Source organism: Oncorhynchus tshawytscha, linkage group LG03, assembly GCF_018296145.1.
Source record: "Oncorhynchus tshawytscha isolate Ot180627B linkage group LG03, Otsh_v2.0, whole genome shotgun sequence".
Lineage (NCBI taxonomy): Eukaryota > Metazoa > Chordata > Actinopteri > Salmoniformes > Salmonidae > Oncorhynchus > Oncorhynchus tshawytscha.
Window position 1 is genome coordinate 64,244,733 of NC_056431.1, and position 21,832 is coordinate 64,266,564.

The 21,832-nt window shown below is 40.4% G+C and overlaps 1 protein-coding gene across 1 annotated transcript in view; it reads left to right on the forward strand.

Annotated features, from left to right (window-relative positions):
* Window positions 1-21,832, forward strand: part of LOC112237601 (unconventional myosin-XVI-like) — a 277,352-nt gene that overhangs the window by 88,544 nt on the left and 166,976 nt on the right. The window contains 2 exon segments of the mRNA XM_042319826.1: window positions 975-1,100; window positions 21,443-21,518. Coding sequence (XP_042175760.1) covers window positions 975-1,100; window positions 21,443-21,518 — 202 coding nt within the window.

Genomic DNA, 21,832 nt, shown 5'->3' on the forward strand with positions numbered 1-21,832 from the left:
CAAAGCTTTCCTTAAGTTTAGGTCAGTCACAGTAGTCAGGTATTCTGCCAATGTGTACTCTCTGTTTAGGGCCAAATAGCATTCTAGTTTGCTCTGTTTTTTTGTTAGTTCTTTACAATATCTTTTTGTTTTCTCATGACTTGGTTAGGTCTAGGTCTTGTTGCTGTCAGCCTAATTCTGCTCTGCATGCATGCATTGTTTGGTGATTTACTTTGTTCACAAGGATATTTTTGCAGAATTCTGCATGCAGTCTCAATTTGGTGTTTTTTGTGAATTATTGGTTGGTGAGTTGACCCCGGACCTCAGTCTTTCGATCTCTGTCTCTCTCTCTCTCTCTCTCTAGCTCTCTGTCTCTCAATTCAATTTCAATGTAAGGGCTTTATTAGCATGGGAAACATTGGTTAACATTGCCAAAGCAAGTGAACTAGATAATAAACAAAAGTGAAATAAAAAATAAAAATGTACAGCAAACATTACACTCAAGAAAAAATAATAAAGACATTATAAATGACATGTTATGTGCAAATAGTTGAAGTACAAAAGGGATATTGGTTCTATTTAGAATGGTGTTTGTTCTTCAGTGCCTGACCTTTTCTTGTGGCAACAGGTCACAAATCTTGCTGCTGTGACGACACACTGTGGTAGTTCACCCATATGGGAGTTTATCAACATTGGATTTGTTTTTTGAATTCTTTGTGTATCTGTGTAATCTGAGGTAAATATGTGAATCTAATATGGTCATACATTTGGCACGAGGTTAGGAAGTGTAGCTCAGTTTTTTTTCTTCTCTCTCTCTCTCTCTCTCTCTCTCTCTCTCAATTAAATTCAAGTGGCATTACTCTCTCTCTCGCTCTCCCTTTATCACACTCTCTTACTCTATATTGATTTATGTATACAGAGGATTTGTCTGTGCAATGTGTTTATTTAACCATCTCTCTCCTTCTCTCTCTATCACTCTATCCTTCTCTCTCTAGCTCCACATAGCGTGTGCTAGCGGCTACAGAGAGGTGGTGTCCGTGCTGCTGGAGCACGGGGTGGACCCTCAGCCCTCCGACAACAGCTATTGGACACCTCTCCACCTGGCTGCCAAATATGGACAGGTACTGACTGTCATGGCACTGTACATTCACTCCTGTCAGATCCATGGAGGTGAACAAGAATTTGATTAGTGAATTAACAATTTTCTAAAATGATATTCAGCCTTAATCTTGTATGGGAAAGTAGAATGTTTAACAATTGGCTGGGAATCAATCATTTTTAATGAATAGTTTGTAAATCAGTATGTGGTGGCTAGTTTATAGACGGCTATTGTCTGGTTAGTTTATAGACTGCTATTGTCTGGCTAGTTTATAGACTGCTATTGTCTGGCTAGTTTATAGACTGCTATTGTCTGGTTAGTTTATAGACTGCTATTGTCTGGCTAGTTTATAGACTGCTATTGTCTGGCTAGTTTATAGACTGCTATTGTCTGGCTAGTTTATAGACTGCTATTGTCTGGTTAGTTTATAGACTGCTATTGTCTGGCTAGTTTATAGACTGCTATTGTCTGGCTAGTTTATAGACCGCTATTGTCTGGTTAGTTTAAAAACCAGTATTGGCTACTGGTTAGTTTATAGACCAGTATTGACTACTGAATAGTTTATAGACCAGTATTGACTACTGAATAGTTGAATGACCAGTATAGACTACTGGTTAGTTTATAGACCAGTATAGACTACTGGATAGTTTATAAACCAGTATTGACTACTGAATAGTTTATAGACCAGTATTGACTACTGGATAGTTTATAGACCAGTATTGACTACTGGTTAGTTTATAGACTAGTATAGACTACTGGTTAGTTTATAGACCAGTATTGACTACTGAATAGTTTATAGACCAGTATTGACTACTGAATAGTTTATAGACCAGTATTGACTACTGGATAGTTTATAGACCAGTATTGACTAATGGCTCTTCTATTCCTTTACCTTGTCTCTCTATGAGACCCATGGGAAAATAACAGGTCTAACAGAAATATCCTCCATCTCTCTCTCTCTGTTCTCTGTTCTCTCTCTCTCTGTTCTCTGTTCTCTGTCTCTGTGTCTCTCTCTCTCTCTGTGTCTCTCTCTCTCTGTCTCTCTCTCTCTGTCTCTCTCTCTCTCTGTCTCTCTCTCTCTCTCTCTCTCTCTGTCTCTCTCTCTCTGTCTCTCTCTCTCTCTCTCGCTCTCTGTCTCTCTCTGTCTCTCTCTGTCTCTCTCTCTCTCTCTGTCTCTCTGTCTCTGTCTCTCTCTGTCTCTGTCTCTGTCTCTGTCTCCATCTCTCTCTCTGTCTCTCTCTCTCTCTCAATTCAATTCAATTCAAGGGCTTTATTGGCATGGGAAACATGTGTTAACATTGCCAAAGCAAGTGAGGTAGATAATATATAAAGTGAATATATAAAGTGAAATAAACAATAAAAATTAACAGTAAACATTACACATACAGAAGTTTCAAAACAAGAAAGACTATATTATATATATATATACAGTTTTTTAACAATGTACAAATGGTAAAGGACACAAGATAAAATAAACAAGCATAGATATGGGTTGTATTTACAATGGTGTGTGTTCTTCACTGGTTGCCCTTTTCTCGTGGCAACAGGTCACAAATCTTGCTGCTGTGATGGCACACTGTGGAATTTCACCCAGTAGATATGGGAGTTTTTCAAAATTGGATTTGTTTTCAAATTCTTTGTGGATCTGTGTAATCTGAGGGAAATATGTCACTCTAATATGGTCATACATTGGGCAGGACGTTAGGAAGTGCAGCTCAGTTTCCACCTCATTTTGTGGGCAGTGAGCACATAGCCTGTCTTCTCTTGAGAGCCATGTCTGCCTACCGCGGCCATTCTCAATAGCAAGGCTATGCTCTCTGAGTCTGTACATAGTCAAAGCTTTCCTTAATTTTGGGTCAGTCACAGTGGTCAGGTATTCTGCCGCTGTGTACTCTCTGTGTAGGGCCAAATAGCATTCTAGTTTGCTCTGTTTTTTTGTTAATTCTTTCCAATGTGTTAAGTAGTTATCTTTTTGTTATCTCATGATTTGGTTGGGTCTAATTGTGCTGCTTTCCTGGGGCTCTGTAGGGTGTGTTTGTGTTTGCGAACAGAGCCCCAGGACCAGCTTGCTTAGGGGACTCTTCTCCAGGTTCATCTCTCTGTAGATGATGGCTTTGTTGTGGAAGGTTTGGGAATCGCTACCTTTTAGGTGGGTATAGAATTTAACGGCTCTTTTCTGGATTTTGATAAGTAGTGGGTATCGGCCTAATTCTGCTCTGTATGCATTATTTGGTGTTCTACGTTGTACACGGAGGATATTTTTGCCGAATTCTGCGTCCCATTTTGTGAAGTTTTGGTTGGTGAGTGGACCCCAGACCTCACAACCATAAAGGGCAATGTGCTCTATGACTGATTCAAGTATTTTTAGCCAAATCCTAATTGGTATGTTGAAATTGATGTTCCTTTTGATGGCATAGAATGCCCTTCTTGCCTTGTCTCTCAGATCGTTCACGGCTTTGTGGAAGTTACCTGTGGCGCTGATGTTTAGGCCAAGGTATGTATAGTTTTTTGTGTGCTCTAGGGCAACAGTGTCTAGATGGAATTTGTATTTGTGGTCCTGGTGACTGGACCTTTTTTGGAACACCATTATTTTGGTCTTACTGAGATTTACTGTCAGGGCCCAGGTCTGACAGAATCTGTGGATAAGATCTAGGTGCTGCTGTAGGCCCTCCTTGGTTGGTGACAGAAGCACCAGATCATCAGCAAACAGCAGACATTTGACTTCGGATTCTAGTAGGGTGAGGCCAGGTGCTGCAGACTTTTCTAGTGCCCGCGCCAATTTGTTGATATATATGTTGAAGAGGGTGGGGCTTAAGCTGCATCCCTGTCTAACCCCACGACCCTGTGTGAAGAAATTTGTGTGTTTTTTGCCAATTTTAACCACACACTTGTTTGTGTACGTGGATTTTATAATGTCATATGTTTTACCCCCAACACCACTTTCCATCAGTTTGTATAGCAGACCCTCATGCCAAATTGAGTCGAAGGCTTTTTTGAAATCAACAAAGCATGAGAAGACTTTGCCTTTGTTTTGGTTTGTTTGGTGGTCAATTAGGGTGTGCAGGGTGAATACATGGTCTGTTGTACGGTAATTTGGTAAAAAGCCAATTTGACATTTGCTCAGTACATTGTTTTCATTGAGGAAGTGTACGAGTCTGCTGTTAATGTTAATGCAGAGGATTTTCCCAAGGTTACTGTTGACGCATATTCCACGGTACTTATTGGGATCAAATTTGTCTCCACTTTTGTGGATTGGGGTGATCAGTCCTTGGTTCCAAATATTGGGGAAGATGCCAGAGCTAAGGATGATGTTAAAGAGTTTTAGTATAGCCAATTGGAATTTGTTGTCTGTATATTTGATAATTTCATTGAGGATACCATCAACACCACAGGCCTTTTTGGGTTGGAGGGTTTTTATTTTGTCCTGTAACTCATTCAATGTAATTGGAGAATCCAGTGGGTTCTGGTAGTCTTTAATAGTTGATTCTAAGATCTGTATTTGATCATGTATATGTTTTTGCTCTTTATTCTTTGTTATAGAGCCAAAAAGATTGGAGAAGTGGTTTACCCATGTATCTCCATTTTGGATAGATAATTCTTCGTGTTGTTGTTTGTTTAGTGTTTTCCAATTTTCCCAGAAGTGGTTAGAGTCTATGGATTCCTCAATTACATTGAGCTGATTTATGACATGCTGTTCCTTCTTTTTCCGTAGTGTATTTGTGTATTGTTTTAGTGATTCACCATAGTTTTAACGGTACTCTTGTGGTGAAGGAGAGTCGGACCAAAATGCAGCGTTGTGATGATTCATGTTATTTTAATAAAGGAAAACCTATACATGAAAAAACTACCAAAATAATGGAAATGTGAAAACCGAAACAGTCCTATCTGGTGCAAACACAGAGACAGGAAAAAGGACACTAAGGACAATCACCCACGACAAACTCAAAGAATATGGCTGCCTAAATATGGTTCCCAATCAGAGACAACGATAAACACCTGCCTCTGATTGAGAACCACTCCAGACAGCCATAGACTTTGCTAGATCACCCCACTAGCTACAATCCCAATATATACACACCATATACAAAAACCCATGCCACACCCTGGCCTGACCCAATAAATAAAGATAAACACAAAATACTTCGACCAGGGCGTGACAGAACCCCCCCCCCCTAAGGTGCGGACTCCCGAACGCACCTCAAAACAATAGGGAGGGTCCGGGTGGGCGTCTGTCCATGGTGGCGGCTCCGGCGCGGGACGTGGACCCCACTCAGTATATGTCTTACTCCCCTCTCCTCGCGTCCCTGGATAGTCCACCCTCGCCGCCGACCATGGCCTAGTAGTCCTCACCCATAACCCCACTGGACTGAGGAGCAGATTGGGACTGAAGGACAGCTCAGGACTGAGGCAGCTCGGGACTGAGGGGAAGATTGGGAGTGAGAGAAAGCTCGGGAGTGAGAGGAAGCTCAGGAGTGAGAGGAAGCTCAGGCAGGTTGATGGATCTACCAGATCCTGGCTGGCTGGCAGATCCTGGCTGACTGGCAGATCCTGGCTGACTGGCAGATCCTGGCTGACTGGCGGATCCTGGCCGACTGGCGGATCCTGGCCGACTGGCAGATCCTGGCCGACTGGCAGATCCTGGCCGACTGGCAGTTCTGGCAGATCCCGGCTGACTGGCGGATCTGGAAGAGTCTGGTTGACTAGCAGATCTGGAAGAGTCTGGTTGACTGGCAGATCTGGAAGAGTCTGGTTGACTGGCAGATCTGGAAGAGTCTAGTTGACTGGCAGATCTGGAAGAGTCTGGTTGACTAGCAGATCTGGAAGAGTCTGGCTGACTGGCAGATCTGGAAGAGTCTGGCTGACTGGCAGATCTGGAAGAGTCTGGCTGACTGGCAGATCTGGAAGAGTCTGGCTGACTGGCAGATCTGGAAGAGTCTGGCTGTCTGGCAGATCTGGAAGGGTCTGGCTGACTGGCGGATCCTGGCAGACTGAAAGATCTGGCTGCTCCATGCTGACTGGCGGCTCTGGCTGCTCCAAGCTGACTGGCTGCTCTGGCTGCTCCATGTAGGCTGACAGCTCTGGCGGCTTCTTACAGACTGGCAGCTCTGGCGGCTCCTTGCAGACTGGCAGCTCCTTGCAGACTGGCAGCTCCTTGCAGACTGGCAACTCCTTGCAGGCTGGCAGCTCCTTGCAGACTGGCAGCTCCTTGCAGACTGGCAGCTCTGGCTGCTTCATGCAGACTGACAGCTCTGGCTGCTTCATGCAGACTGACATCTCTGGCTGCTTCATGCAGACTGACATATCTGGCTGCTTCATGCAGACTGACATCTCTGGCGGCTTCATGCAGACTGACATCTCTGGCTGCTTCATACAGACTGACATCTCTGGCTGCCTCATGCAGACTGACAGCTCTGGCTGCTCCATGCAGACTGACAGCTCTGGCTGCTCCATGCAGACTGACAGCTCTGGCTGCTCCATGTAGACTGACAGCTCTGGCTGCTCCATGCAGACCGACAGCTCTGGCTGCTCCATGCAGACCGACAGCTCTGTCTGCTCCATGCAGGCTGGCAGCTCTGGCTGCTTCATGCAGACTGGCAGCTCTGGCTGCTTCATGCAGACTGACAACTCTGGCTGCTCCATGCAGGCTGGCAGCTCTGGCTGCGCCATGCAGGCTGGCAGCTCTAGCTGCGCTGAACAGGCGGGAGACTCCAGCAGCGCTGTAGAGGAGGAAGGCTCTGGCTGCGCTGAACAGGCGGGAGACTCCAGCAGCGCAGGAGAGGAGAAAGGCTCCGGCAGCGCTGGAGAGGCGAGGCGCACTGTAGGCCTGATGCGTGGTGCTGGCACTGGTGGTACTGAACCGAGGACACTCACAGGAAGCCTGGTGCGGGGAGCTGCCACCGGAGGGCTGGTGTGTGGAGGTGATACTGGATAGACCGGACCGTGCAGGCGCACTGGAGCTCTTGAGCACCGAGCCCGTCCAACCTTACCTGGTTGAATGCTCTCAGTCGCCCTGCCAGTGCCGTGAGGTGGAATAGCCCGCACTGGGCTATGCAGGCGAACCGGAGACACCGAGCGCAAGGCTGGTGCCATGTAAGCCGGCCCAAGGAGACGCACTGGGGACCAGATGCGTAGAGCCGGCTTCATGGCATTTGGCTCGACACTCAATCTAGCCCGGCCGATACGCGGAGCTGGAATATACCGCACCGGGCTATGCACCCGCACTGGGGACACCGTGCGCACCACTGCATAACACGGTGCCTGCCCGGTCTCTCTAGCCCCCCGGTAAGCACAGGAAGTTGGCGTAGGTCTCCTACCTAGCGTCGCCATGCTCCCTGTGAGCCCCCCCCAATACATTTTTGGGGCTGACTCACGGGCTTCCATCCGCTTCGCCGTGCTGCTTCCTCATACCTGCGCCTCTCAGCTTTCGCCGCCTCCAGTTCTTCCTTGGGGCGGAGATATTCTCCAGGCTGAGCCCAGGGTCCTTTACCGTCCAGTTCGTCCTCCCATGTCCATTTCTCCAGGTAGTGCAGCCTTTCCCACTGCAGCTGCTGCTGCTCCTGCTGCTGCTGCCTCTGTTGCCTCTCCTGTGGCTCCTGCCTGTTGACACGCTGCTTGGTCCGTTTGTGGTGGGTGATTCTGTAACGGTTTTCTAGGTGTAAAGGAGAGTCGGACCAAAATGCAGCGTTGTGATGATTCATGTTATTTTAATAAAGGAAAACCTATACATGAAAAAACTACCAAAATAATGAAAATGTGAAAACCGAAACAGTCCTATCTGGTGCAAACACAGAGACAGGAAAAAGGACACTAAGGACAATCACCCACGACAAACTCAAAGAATATGGCTGCCTAAATATGGTTCCCAATCAGAGACAACGATAAACACCTGCCTCTGATTGAGAACCACTCCAGACAGCCATAGACTTTGCTAGATCACCCCACTAGCTACAATCCCAATATATACACACCACATACAAAAACCCATGCCACACCCTGGCCTGACCAAATAAATGAAGATAAACACAAAATACTTTGACCAGGGCGTGACAATAGTGAAGGTTTAGACTCAGGTTTTCCGGGTCTCTATGTTTTTGGTTGGACAGGTTTCTCAATTTCTTTCTTAGATTTTTGCATTCTTCATCAAACCATTTGTCATTGTTGTTCATTTTCTTCAGTTTTCTATTTGAGATTTTGAGGGAAGCTGAGAGGTCAAATATACTGTTAAGATTTTCTACTGCCAAGTTTACACCTTCACTATTACAGTGGAACGTTTTACCCAGGAAATTGTCTAAAAGGGATTGAATTTGTTGTTGCCTAATTGTTTTTTGGTAGGTTTCCAAACTGCATTCCTTCCATCTATAGCATTTCTTAATGTTACGCAGTTCCTTTGGCTTTGATGCCTCATGATTGAGTATTGCTCTGTTTAAGTAGACTGTGATTTTGCTGTGGTCTGATAGGGGTGTCAGTGGGCTGACTGTGAATGCTCTGAGAGACTCTGGGTTGAGGTCAGTGATAAAGTAGTCTACAGTACTACTGCCAAGAGATGAGCTACAGGTGTACCTACCATAGGAGTCCCCTCAAAGCCTACCATTGACTATGTACATACCCAGCGTGCGACAGAGCTGCAGGAGTTGTGACCCGTTTTTGTTGGTTATGTTGTCATAGTTGTGCCTAGGGGGGCATATGTGGGAGGGAATGCTGTCACCTCCAGGCAGGTGTTTTTCCCCCTGTGTGCTGAGGGTGTCAGGTTCTTGTCCGGTTCTGGCATTTAGGTCGCCACAGACTAGTACATGTCCCTGGGCCTGGAAATGATTGATTTCCCCCTCCAGGATGGAGAAGCTGACTTCATTAAAATATGGGGATTCTAGTGGGGGGATATAGGTAGCACACAGGAAGACATTTTTCTCTGTTAGGATAATTTCCTTTTGAATTTCTAGCTAAATGTAGAATGTTCCTGTTTTGATAAATTTAATGGAGTGAGTTAGGTCTGCTCTATACCAAATTAGCATACCCCCTGAGTCCCTTCCCTGTTTCACACCTGGTAGTTTGGTGGATGGGACTACCAGCTCTCTGTAACCTAGAGGGCAACCAGTGGGTCTGTCTCCTCTATACCAGGTTTCTTGTCTGTATTACCGATTTCTTTGGTGAAGTCTGGGTTTCTGCTCTTTAGGCCAAAGGCAGATGACCTCAGGCCTTGGATATTCCAGGATGATATAGTGAAGGCTTTTTGTTCCAGAGTGTCTAATGTTGTTGGTCGTGGTTTGGCCTCAGGCCAGTAAGTGTGAACAGAGCCTGCTGAGCATCTGGTACATGCCATTGGCTTGGCTCCCTCTCTCTCTGTCTTTGTCTCTGTCTCTCTCTCTCTCTCTCTCTGTCTCTCTCTCTCTCTCTCTCTCTCTCTATCTCTATCTCTCTCTCACTCTCTGTCTCTCTCTCTGTCTCTCTCTCTCTCTCTCTCTCTGAAGATAAACAGGTATTTTTGGGCCTATTTATCAGACTGCAGCTCAAAGTGATGGCACGTCAGTGCATGGAGTCATTAATGCCTTTTAGATGACTGATTTGATGGTGTTTCTCACAGGGATGAAGATTGATTGTAGGATAGGGATGGGATGATGAGGACGGGGGGGGTGAGGGGGGGTATGAGGGAAAGGGAAGTGGTCGCGTTAAAATCTTGCTGACACGTTCCATTATTTAATGACATTACTGGGGCTCTATGGTTGGGGGCTGACAAAGAGAATGTATTCATATTTAGAATGGTGATTTTCCTTCTTTGTTCCTCTATTACCCACAGACCAGGTTTCTTCTCTATAGTGTTTTACTATAAAGTCTCACTTCCTTTCTGTTACCTCTCTAGCACACTATCCATACCTCATCCCTCACACACACACACTAGTGTGTTTGTAGGCAGGAATGTCAGGTTTTCCTCCCTCAAGGATCGGTGTGAAAGTGTTGGGTAAATAGATCGGGGGACACCAAATGTCCGCTCTAATAAGAAAATCACCCATGCAATGACTTGTGTGTGCTAGCCTTTGTTTATGAGTGTATACATACTGTAAGTTCATTTGAGTACATGGTGACAGAGACTTCATCTGCCGTGCTAAGTCTCCTTCGCACTCCACACTTGATTACAGTCTCTACCCACTTCACTGGAGGCTGGGTCTGGCACTGCATACAAACTAGACACGATAATGAACCTGCTCAGCGGTATCATCGACAGGCACATTCAGAGAGCAGGTGAGCAGGCCTCATCCCACTGTCTCTGAAACACTTTATATTACAAGTATGTTTATAGGTTAAATAAAATGGTTATGGAATTAGGCTAGGTTAACTAATTAAAAACAAAATATGTAGCCTACAATTAGTTTGCATTTATCTCTTGATTCCACCACTGCTGTCTATTAGTAACTGTATGGAGGTCAGTAATGTGGTGTTCAGTTGGTTATGGGTCACTACTGTTGCAAGTTGCTGTTTGCTTCAGTCACAGCAACGTTAGCTCATACAATCATGCAGTAAACTCAGCGATCCCTGTAACCATAGAACTGGTATTTCACTGACACACATAACAGGCTAATATTTCACTATCCTGCGTAAACAACTCTCCCTCTAAGCCCATGGACGGCAGCCTATTACTGTAGTTAATTAGGCTTATTTTTCTCCTTCGCTAGCTCTCACTCTCCCTGACCTTTCCCTGATCCATATCTGACCTTTGATGCCAGACAGGTGGTCATTACAGTGGTGGGGGTGTATGTATAAACTTTGGAGTGGAGTATGTGGATTTGTGCCTTTTGGCCTGGCTGTGGTTTTAACTCTCCCTGTGTATCTTTCTCTCACTCTCTCCCTCTCCCTCTCTCTCCCTCTCTCCCTCTCTCTCTCTCTCTCACACTGTATCTACTGTATCTCTTGCTATCATGCTTTTCAATCAGTGTTGGCATCCCCATATCCTCTTTACTGAGGATAAAACACTGGCATTTACCTCTTCTCCTAGTACAGAGAGGGAGTTGATGAGAGGAGAGTTTACTGTAGCAATGCAATATAGCACAGAGCTATGACGTGTTTACTGTCAAACCAATGGATAAGCATGTCTGAATAGATCTAGCATAGAGAGTGTCTGAATAGATCTCAGTCGTTCTCACCTCATTGTGATGTGTGTATCAAGTATTGATAGATGATCTCTCACACACTGCCTCAGGCATGCCATCCTTTACACATCATCATGCATATATAAATATCATACACATTTAAAAAATATATATATATTTTACCTTTATTTAACCAGGTAAGCTAGTTGAGAACAAGTTCTCATTTACAACTGCAACCTGGCCAAGATAAAGCATAGCAGTGTGACAGAAACAACAACACAGAGTTACACATGGAATAAACAAGCGTACAGTCAATAACACAATAGCAAAAAAAGAAAGTCTATACACATCATCATGCAGAGAGGAACCCATCCTTTACACATCATCATGCAGAGAGGAACCCATCCTTTACACATCATCATGCAGAGAGGAACCCATCCTTTACACCTCATCATGCAGAGAGGAACCCATCCTTTACACATCATCATGCAGAGAGGAACCCATCCTTTACACATCATCATGCAGAGAGGAACCCATCCTTTACACATCATCATGCAGAGAGGAACCCATCCTTTACACATCATCATGCAGAGAGGAACCCATCCTTTACACATCATCATGCAGAGAGGAACCCATCCTTTACACATCTTCATCATGGAGAGAGGAACCCATCCTTTACACATCATCATCATGCAGAGAGGAACCCATCCTTTACACATCATCATCATGCAGAGAGGAACCCATCCTTTAAACATCATCATCATGCAGAGAGGAACCCATCCTTTACACATCATCATCATGCAGAGAGGAACCCATCCTTTACACATCATCATGCAGAGAGGAACCCATCCTTTACACATCATCATCATGCAGAGAGGAACCCATCCTTTACACATCATCATCATCATGCAGGGAGGAACCCATCCTTTACACATCATCATCATGCAGAGAGGAACCCATCCTTTACACATCATCACGCAGAGGAACCCATCCTCTACACATCATCATGCAGAGAGCCCATCCTTTACACATCTCACGCAGATGAACCCATCACACATCATCATGCAGAGGAGGAACCCATCCTTTACACATCATCATCATGCAGAGAGGAACCCATCCTTTACACATCATCATCATGCAGAGAGGAACCCATCCTTTACACATCATCATCATGCAGAGAGGAACCCATCCTTTACACATCATCATCATCATCATCATCATGCAGAGAGGAACCCATCCTTTACAATCATCATCATCATGCAGAGAGAACCCATCCTTTACACATCATCATCATGCAGAGAGGAACCCATCCTTTACACATCATCATGCAGAGAGGAACCCATCCTTTACACATCATCATCATCATGCAGAGAGGAACCCATCCTTTACACATCATCACGCAGAGGAACCCATCCTTTACACATCATCATGCAGAGAGGAACCCATCCTTTACACATCATCACGCAGAGGAACCCATCCTTTACACCTCATCATGCAGAGAGGAAGACATCCTTTACACATCATCATGCAGAGAGGAAGACATCCACAGCATATCCACTGTTTTGTAGATATGGATATGGTATCAGCTACATATCAGACAACTGTTTTGTAGGTATGGATATGGTATCAGCTACATATCAGACAACTGTTTTGTAGGTATGGATATAGTATCAGTTACATATCAGACAACTGTTTTGTAGGTATGGACATAGTATCAGCTACATATCAGAAAACTGTTTTGTAGGTATGGATATAGTATCAGTTACATATCAGACAACTGTTTTGTAGGTATGAATAGTATCAGTTACATATCAGACAACTGTTTTGTAGGTATGGATATAGTATCAGTTACATATCAGACAACTGTTTTGTAGGTATGGATATAGTATCAGTTACATATCAGACAACTGTTTTGTAGGTATGGATATAGTATCAGTTACATATCAGACAACTGTTTTGTAGGTATGGATATAGTATCAGTTACATATCAGACAACTGTTTTGTAGGTATGGATATGGTATCAGCTACATATCAGACAACTGTTTTGTAGGTATGGATATAGTATCAGTTACATATCAGACAACTGTTTTGTAGGTATGGACATAGTATCAGCTACATATCAGAAAACTGTTTTGTAGGTATGGATATAGTATCAGTTACATATCAGACAACTGTTTTGTAGGTATGGATATAGTATCAGCTACATATCAGACAACTGTTTTGTAGGTATGGATATAGTATCAGTTACATATCAGACAACTGTTTTGTAGGTATGGATATGGTATCAGTTACATATCAGACAACTGTTTTGTAGGTATGGATATGGTATCAGTTACATATCAGAGAACTGTTTTGTAGATATGGATATGGTATCAGCTACATATCAGACAACTGTTTTGTAGGTATGGATATGGTATCAGTTACATATCAGACAACTGTTTTGTAGGTATGGATATGGTATCAGTTACATATCAGACAACTGTTTTGTAGATATGGATATGGTATCAGTTACATATCATACAACTGTTTTGTAGACATGGATATAGTATCAGAGCTACATATCAGACAACTGTTTTGTAGATATGGATATGGTATCAGAGCTACATATCAGACAACTGTTTTGTAGATATGGATATAGTATCAGCTACATATCATACAACTGTTTTGTAGATATGGATATGGTATCAGAGCTACATATCAGACAACTGTTTTGTAGATATGGATATAGTATCAGCTACATATCAGACAACTGTTTTTTTAGATATGGATATAGTATCAGCTACATATCATACAACTGTTTTGTAGATATGGATATGGTATCAGAGCTACATATCAGACAACTGTTTTGTAGATATGGATATAGTATCAGCTACATATCAGACAACTGTTTTGTAGATATGGATATGGTATCAGAGCTACATATCAGACAACTGTTTTGTAGATATGGATATAGTATCAGCTACATATCAGACAATAATTTGTAGATATGGATATAGTATCAGCTACATATCAGACAACTGTTTTGTAGATATGGATATAGTATCAGAGCTACATATCAGACAATTGTTTTGTAGATATGGATATGGTATCAGAGCTACATATCAGACAACTGTTTTGTAGATATGGATATAGTATCAGCTACATATCATACAACTGTTTTGTAGACATGGATATAGTATCAGAGCTACATATCAGACAACTGTTTTGTAGATATGGATATGGTATCAGAGCTACATATCAGACAACTGTTTTGTAGATATGGATATAGTATCAGCTACATATCAGACAACTGTTTTGTAGATATGGATATGGTATCAGAGCTACATATCAGACAACTGTTTTGTAGATATGGATATAGTATCAGCTACATATCATACAACTGTTTTGTAGATATGGATATAGTATCAGCTACATATCAGACAACTGTTTTGTAGGTATGGATATAGTATCAGCTACATATCATACAACTGTTTTGTAGATATGGATATGGTATCAGAGCTACATATCAGACAACTGTTTTGTAGATATGGATATGGTATCAGAGCTACATATCAGACAACTGTTTTGTAGATATGGATATAGTATTAGTTACATATCAGACAACTGTTTTGTAGATATGGATATGGTATCAGAGCTACATATCAGACAACTGTTTTGTAGGTATGGATATAGTATCAGCTACATATCAGACAACTGTTTTGTAGGTATGGATATAGTATCAGTTACATATCAGACAACTGTTTTGTAGATATGGATATGGTATCAGAGCTACATATCAGACAACTGTTTTGTAGGTATGGATATAGTATCAGCTACATATCAGACAACTGTTTTGTAGGTATGGATATAGTATCAGTTACATATCAGACAACTGTTTTGTAGGTATGGATATAATATCAGCTACATATCAGACAACTGTTTTGTAGATATGGATATGGTATCAGAGCTACATATCAGACAACTGTTTTGTAGATATGGATATAGTATCAGCTACATATCAGACAACTGTTTTGTAGATATGGATATGGTATCAGCTACATATCAGACAACTGTTTTGTAGATATGGATATGGTATCAGCTACATTTCAGACAACTGTTTTTTAGATCTGGATATAGTATCAGTTACATATCAGAGAACTGTTTTGTACATATGGATATGGTATCAGAGCTACATATCAGACAACTGTTTTGTAGATATGGATATGGTATCAGAGCTACATATCAGACAACTGTTTTGTAGATATGGATATAGTATCAGCTACATATCATACAACTGTTTTGTAGACATGGATATAGTATCAGAGCTACATATCAGACAACTGTTTTGTAGATATGGATATGGTATCAGAGCTACATATCAGACAACTGTTTTGTAGATATGGATATAGTATCAGCTACATATCAGACAACTGTTTTGTAGATATGGATATGGTATCAGAGCTACATATCAGACAACTGTTTTGTAGATATGGATATAGTATCAGCTACATATCATACAACTGTTTTGTAGATATGGATATAGTATCAGCTACATATCAGACAACTGTTTTGTAGGTATGGATATAGTATCAGCTACATATCATACAACTGTTTTGTAGATATGGATATGGTATCAGAGCTACATATCAGACAACTGTTTTGTAGATATGGATATGGTATCAGCTACATATCATACAACTGTTTTGTAGATATGGATATGGTATCAGCTACATATCAGACAACTGTTTTGTAGATATCGATATGGTATCAGCTACATTTCAGACAACTGTTTTTTAGATCTGGATATAGTATCAGTTACATATCAGACAACTGTTTTGTACATATGGATATGGTACCAGAGCTACATATCAGACAACTGTTTTGTAGGTATGGATATAATATCAGCTACATATCAGACAACTGTTTTGTAGATATGGATATGGTATCAGAGCTACATATCAGACAACTGTTTTGTAGATATATATATGGTATCAGAGCTACATATCAGACAACTGTTTTGTAGGTATGGATATAGTATCAGCTACATATCAGACAACTGTTTTGTAGGTATGGATATAGTATCAGCTACATATCAGACAACTGTTTTGTAGATATGGATATGGTATCAGCTACATATCAGACAACTGTTTTGTACATATGGATATGGTATCAGAGCTACATATCAGACAACTGTTTTGTAGATATGGATATAGTATCAGAGCTACATATCAGACAACTGTTTTGTAGATATGGATATGGTATCAGAGCTACATATCAGACAACTGTTTTTTAGATATGGATATAGTATCAGAGCTACATATCAGACAACTGTTTTGTAGATATGGATATGGTATCAGAGCTACATATCAGACAACTGTTTTGTAGATATGGATATGGTATCAGAGCTACATATCAGACAACTGTTTTGTAGATACGGATATGGTATCAGAGCTACATATCAGACAACTGTTTTGTAGATATGGATATGGTATCAGCTAAATATCAGACAACTGTTTTGTAGATATGGATATGGTATCAGAGCTACATATCAGACAACTGTTTTGTAGATATGGATATAGTATCAGAGCTACATATCAGACAACTGTTTTGTAGATATGGATATGGTATCAGAGCTACATATCAGACAACTGTTTTGTAGATATGGATATGGTATCAGCTACATATCAGACAACTGTTTTGTAGGTATGGATATAGTATCAGCTACATATCAGACAACTGTTTTGTAGATATGGATATAGTATCAGCTACATATCAGACAACTGTTTTGTAGATATGGATATAGTATCAGAGCTACATATCAGACAACTGTTTTGTAGATATGGATATGGTATCAGCTACATATCAGACAACTGTTTTGTAGATATGGATATGGTATCAGAGCTACATATCAGACAACTGTTTTGTAGATATGGATATGGTATCAGCTACATATCAGACAACTGTTTTGTAGATATGGATATGGTATCAGAGCTACATATCAGACAAACTGTTTTGTAGATATGGATATGGTATCAGAGCTGTTTTGTAGATATGGATATGGTATCAGAGCTACATATCAGACAACTGTTTTGTAGATATGGATATGGTATCAGAGCTACATATCAGACAACTGTTTTGTAGATATGGATATGGTATCAGAGCTACATATCAGACAACTGTTTTGTAGATATGGATATAGTATCAGCTACATATCAGACAACTGTTTTGTAGATATGGATATGGTATCAGAGCTACATATCAGACAACTGTTTTGTAGATATGGATATGGTATCAGAGCTACATATCAGACAACTGTTTTGTAGATATGGATATAGTATCAGCTACATATCAGACAACTGTTTTGTAGATATGGATATGGTATCAGAGCTACATATCAGACAACTGTTTTGTAGATATGGATATGGTATCAGAGCTACATATCAGACAACTGTTTTGTAGATATGGATATAGTATCAGCTACATATCAGACAACTGTTTTTTTAGATATGGATATAGTATCAGCTACATATCATACAACTGTTTTGTAGATATGGATATGGTATCAGAGCTACATATCAGACAACTGTTTTGTAGATATGGATATAGTATCAGCTACATATCAGACAACTGTTTTGTAGATATGGATATGGTATCAGAGCTACATATCAGACAACTGTTTTGTAGATATGGATATAGTATCAGCTACATATCAGACAATAATTTGTAGATATGGATATAGTATCAGCTACATATCAGACAACTGTTTTGTAGATATGGATATAGTATCAGAGCTACATATCAGACAATTGTTTTGTAGATATGGATATGGTATCAGAGCTACATATCAGACAACTGTTTTGTAGATATGGATATAGTATCAGCTACATATCATACAACTGTTTTGTAGACATGGATATAGTATCAGAGCTACATATCAGACAACTGTTTTGTAGATATGGATATGGTATCAGAGCTACATATCAGACAACTGTTTTGTAGATATGGATATAGTATCAGCTACATATCAGACAACTGTTTTGTAGATATGGATATGGTATCAGAGCTACATATCAGACAACTGTTTTGTAGATATGGATATAGTATCAGCTACATATCATACAACTGTTTTGTAGATATGGATATAGTATCAGCTACATATCAGACAACTGTTTTGTAGGTATGGATATAGTATCAGCTACATATCATACAACTGTTTTGTAGATATGGATATGGTATCAGAGCTACATATCAGACAACTGTTTTGTAGATATGGATATGGTATCAGAGCTACATATCAGACAACTGTTTTGTAGATATGGATATAGTATTAGTTACATATCAGACAACTGTTTTGTAGATATGGATATGGTATCAGAGCTACATATCAGACAACTGTTTTGTAGGTATGGATATAGTATCAGCTACATATCAGACAACTGTTTTGTAGGTATGGATATAGTATCAGTTACATATCAGACAACTGTTTTGTAGGTATGGATATGGTATCAGAGCTACATATCAGACAACTGTTTTGTAGGTATGGATATAGTATCAGCTACATATCAGACAACTGTTTTGTAGGTATGGATATAGTATCAGTTACATATCAGACAACTGTTTTGTAGGTATGGATATAATATCAGCTACATATCAGACAACTGTTTTGTAGATATGGATATGGTATCAGAGCTACATATCAGACAACTGTTTTGTAGATATGGATATAGTATCAGCTACATATCAGACAACTGTTTTGTAGATATGGATATGGTATCAGCTACATATCAGACAACTGTTTTGTAGATATGGATATGGTATCAGCTACATTTCAGACAACTGTTTTTTAGATCTGGATATAGTATCAGTTACATATCAGAGAACTGTTTTGTACATATGGATATGGTATCAGAGCTACATATCAGACAACTGTTTTGTAGATATGGATATGGTATCAGAGCTACATATCAGACAACTGTTTTGTAGATATGGATATAGTATCAGCTACATATCATACAACTGTTTTGTAGACATGGATATAGTATCAGAGCTACATATCAGACAACTGTTTTGTAGATATGGATATGGTATCAGAGCTACATATCAGACAACTGTTTTGTAGATATGGATATAGTATCAGCTACATATCAGACAACTGTTTTGTAGATATGGATATGGTATCAGAGCTACATATCAGACAACTGTTTTGTAGATATGGATATAGTATCAGCTACATATCATACAACTGTTTTGTAGATATGGATATAGTATCAGCTACATATCAGACAACTGTTTTGTAGGTATGGATATAGTATCAGCTACATATCATACAACTGTTTTGTAGATATGGATATGGTATCAGAGCTACATATCAGACAACTGTTTTGTAGATATGGATATGGTATCAGCTACATATCATACAACTGTTTTGTAGATATGGATATGGTATCAGCTACATATCAGACAACTGTTTTGTAGATATCGATATGGTATCAGCTACATTTCAGACAACTGTTTTTTAGATCTGGATATAGTATCAGTTACATATCAGACAACTGTTTTGTACATATGGATATGGTACCAGAGCTACATATCAGACAACTGTTTTGTAGGTATGGATATAATATCAGCTACATATCAGACAACTGTTTTGTAGATATGGATATGGTATCAGAGCTACATATCAGACAACTGTTTTGTAGATATATATATGGTATCAGAGCTACATATCAGACAACTGTTTTGTAGGTATGGATATAGTATCAGCTACATATCAGACAACTGTTTTGTAGGTATGGATATAGTATCAGCTACATATCAGACAACTGTTTTGTAGATATGGATATGGTATCAGCTACATATCAGACAACTGTTTTGTACATATGGATATGGTATCAGAGCTACATATCAGACAACTGTTTTGTAGATATGGATATAGTATCAGAGCTACATATCAGACAACTGTTTTGTAGATATGGATATGGTATCAGAGCTACATATCAGACAACTGTTTTTTAGATATGGATATAGTATCAGAGCTACATATCAGACAACTGTTTTGTAGATATGGATATGGTATCAGAGCTACATATCAGACAACTGTTTTGTAGATATGGATATGGTATCAGAGCTACATATCAGACAACTGTTTTGTAGATACGGATATGGTATCAGAGCTACATATCAGACAACTGTTTTGTAGATATGGATATGGTATCAGCTACATATCAGACAACTGTTTTGTAGATATGGATATGGTATCAGAGCTACATATCAGACAACTGTTTTGTAGATATGGATATAGTATCAGAGCTACATATCAGACAACTGTTTTGTAGATATGGATATGGTATCAGAGCTACATATCAGACAACTGTTTTGTAGATATGGATATGGTATCAGCTACATATCAGACAACTGTTTTGTAGGTATGGATATAGTATCAGCTACATATCAGACAACTGTTTTGTAGATATGGATATAGTATCAGCTACATATCAGACAACTGTTTTGTAGATATGGATATAGTATCAGAGCTACATATCAGACAACTGTTTTGTAGATATGGATATGGTATCAGCTACATATCAGACAACTGTTTTGTAGATATGGATATGGTATCAGAGCTACATATCAGACAACTGTTTTGTAGATATGGATATGGTATCAGCTACATATCAGACAACTGTTTTGTAGATATGGATATGGTATCAGAGCTACATATCAGACAAACTGTTTTGTAGATATGGATATGGTATCAGAGCTACATATCAGACAACTGTTTTGTAGATATGGATATGGTATCAGAGCTACATATCAGACAACTGTTTTGTAGATATGGATATGGTATCAGAGCTACATATCAGACAACTGTTTTGTAGATATGGATATGGTATCAGAGCTACATATCAGACAACTGTTTTGTAGATATGGATATAGTATCAGCTACATATCAGACAACTGTTTTGTAGATATGGATATGGTATCAGAGCTACATATCAGACAACTGTTTTGTAGATATGGATATGGTATCAGAGCTACATATCAGACAACTGTTTTGTAGATATGGATATAGTATCAGCTACATATCAGACAACTGTTTTGTAGATATGGATATGGTATCAGAGCTACATATCAGACAACTGTTTTGTAGATATGGATATAGTATCAGCTACATATCAGACAACTGTTTTGTAGATATGGATATGGTATCAGAGCTACATATCAGACAACTGTTTTGTAGATATGGATATGGTATTCTCTGTGTAATAATGAAGGTGTGTGTCTATCTGTCCGTCTCTCCTTGCAGACAAGCATCGTTAGCCAGCTGCTGAAGCACAGAGCAGATCCAACTCTCCTAAACTGCAACCAAGACAAGCCCTCAGGTATAATACAGTGACACGCACACACACACACACACACACACACACACACACACACACATACGCTAGGCAGGTTGTAATGAAGCAAATAGATGGCTTTCGATTGGTCCAGCTGAGTTATCTACATAGCCTACTGTTCCAGTTGTCACTCAGATACCCCACTAGAGTCGAATGACGCACCGGTGCGTAAATCTAAGTTAAATAACAAAAAAGTCTGCAAAATCTGTCAGATTAAACTAGAAATGTGTTTTATTGCATTGAATGCGTCTAAGTCCACCAGGGTTGCACTTCCTCATCTGTGGTGAAAGTTCACAGAG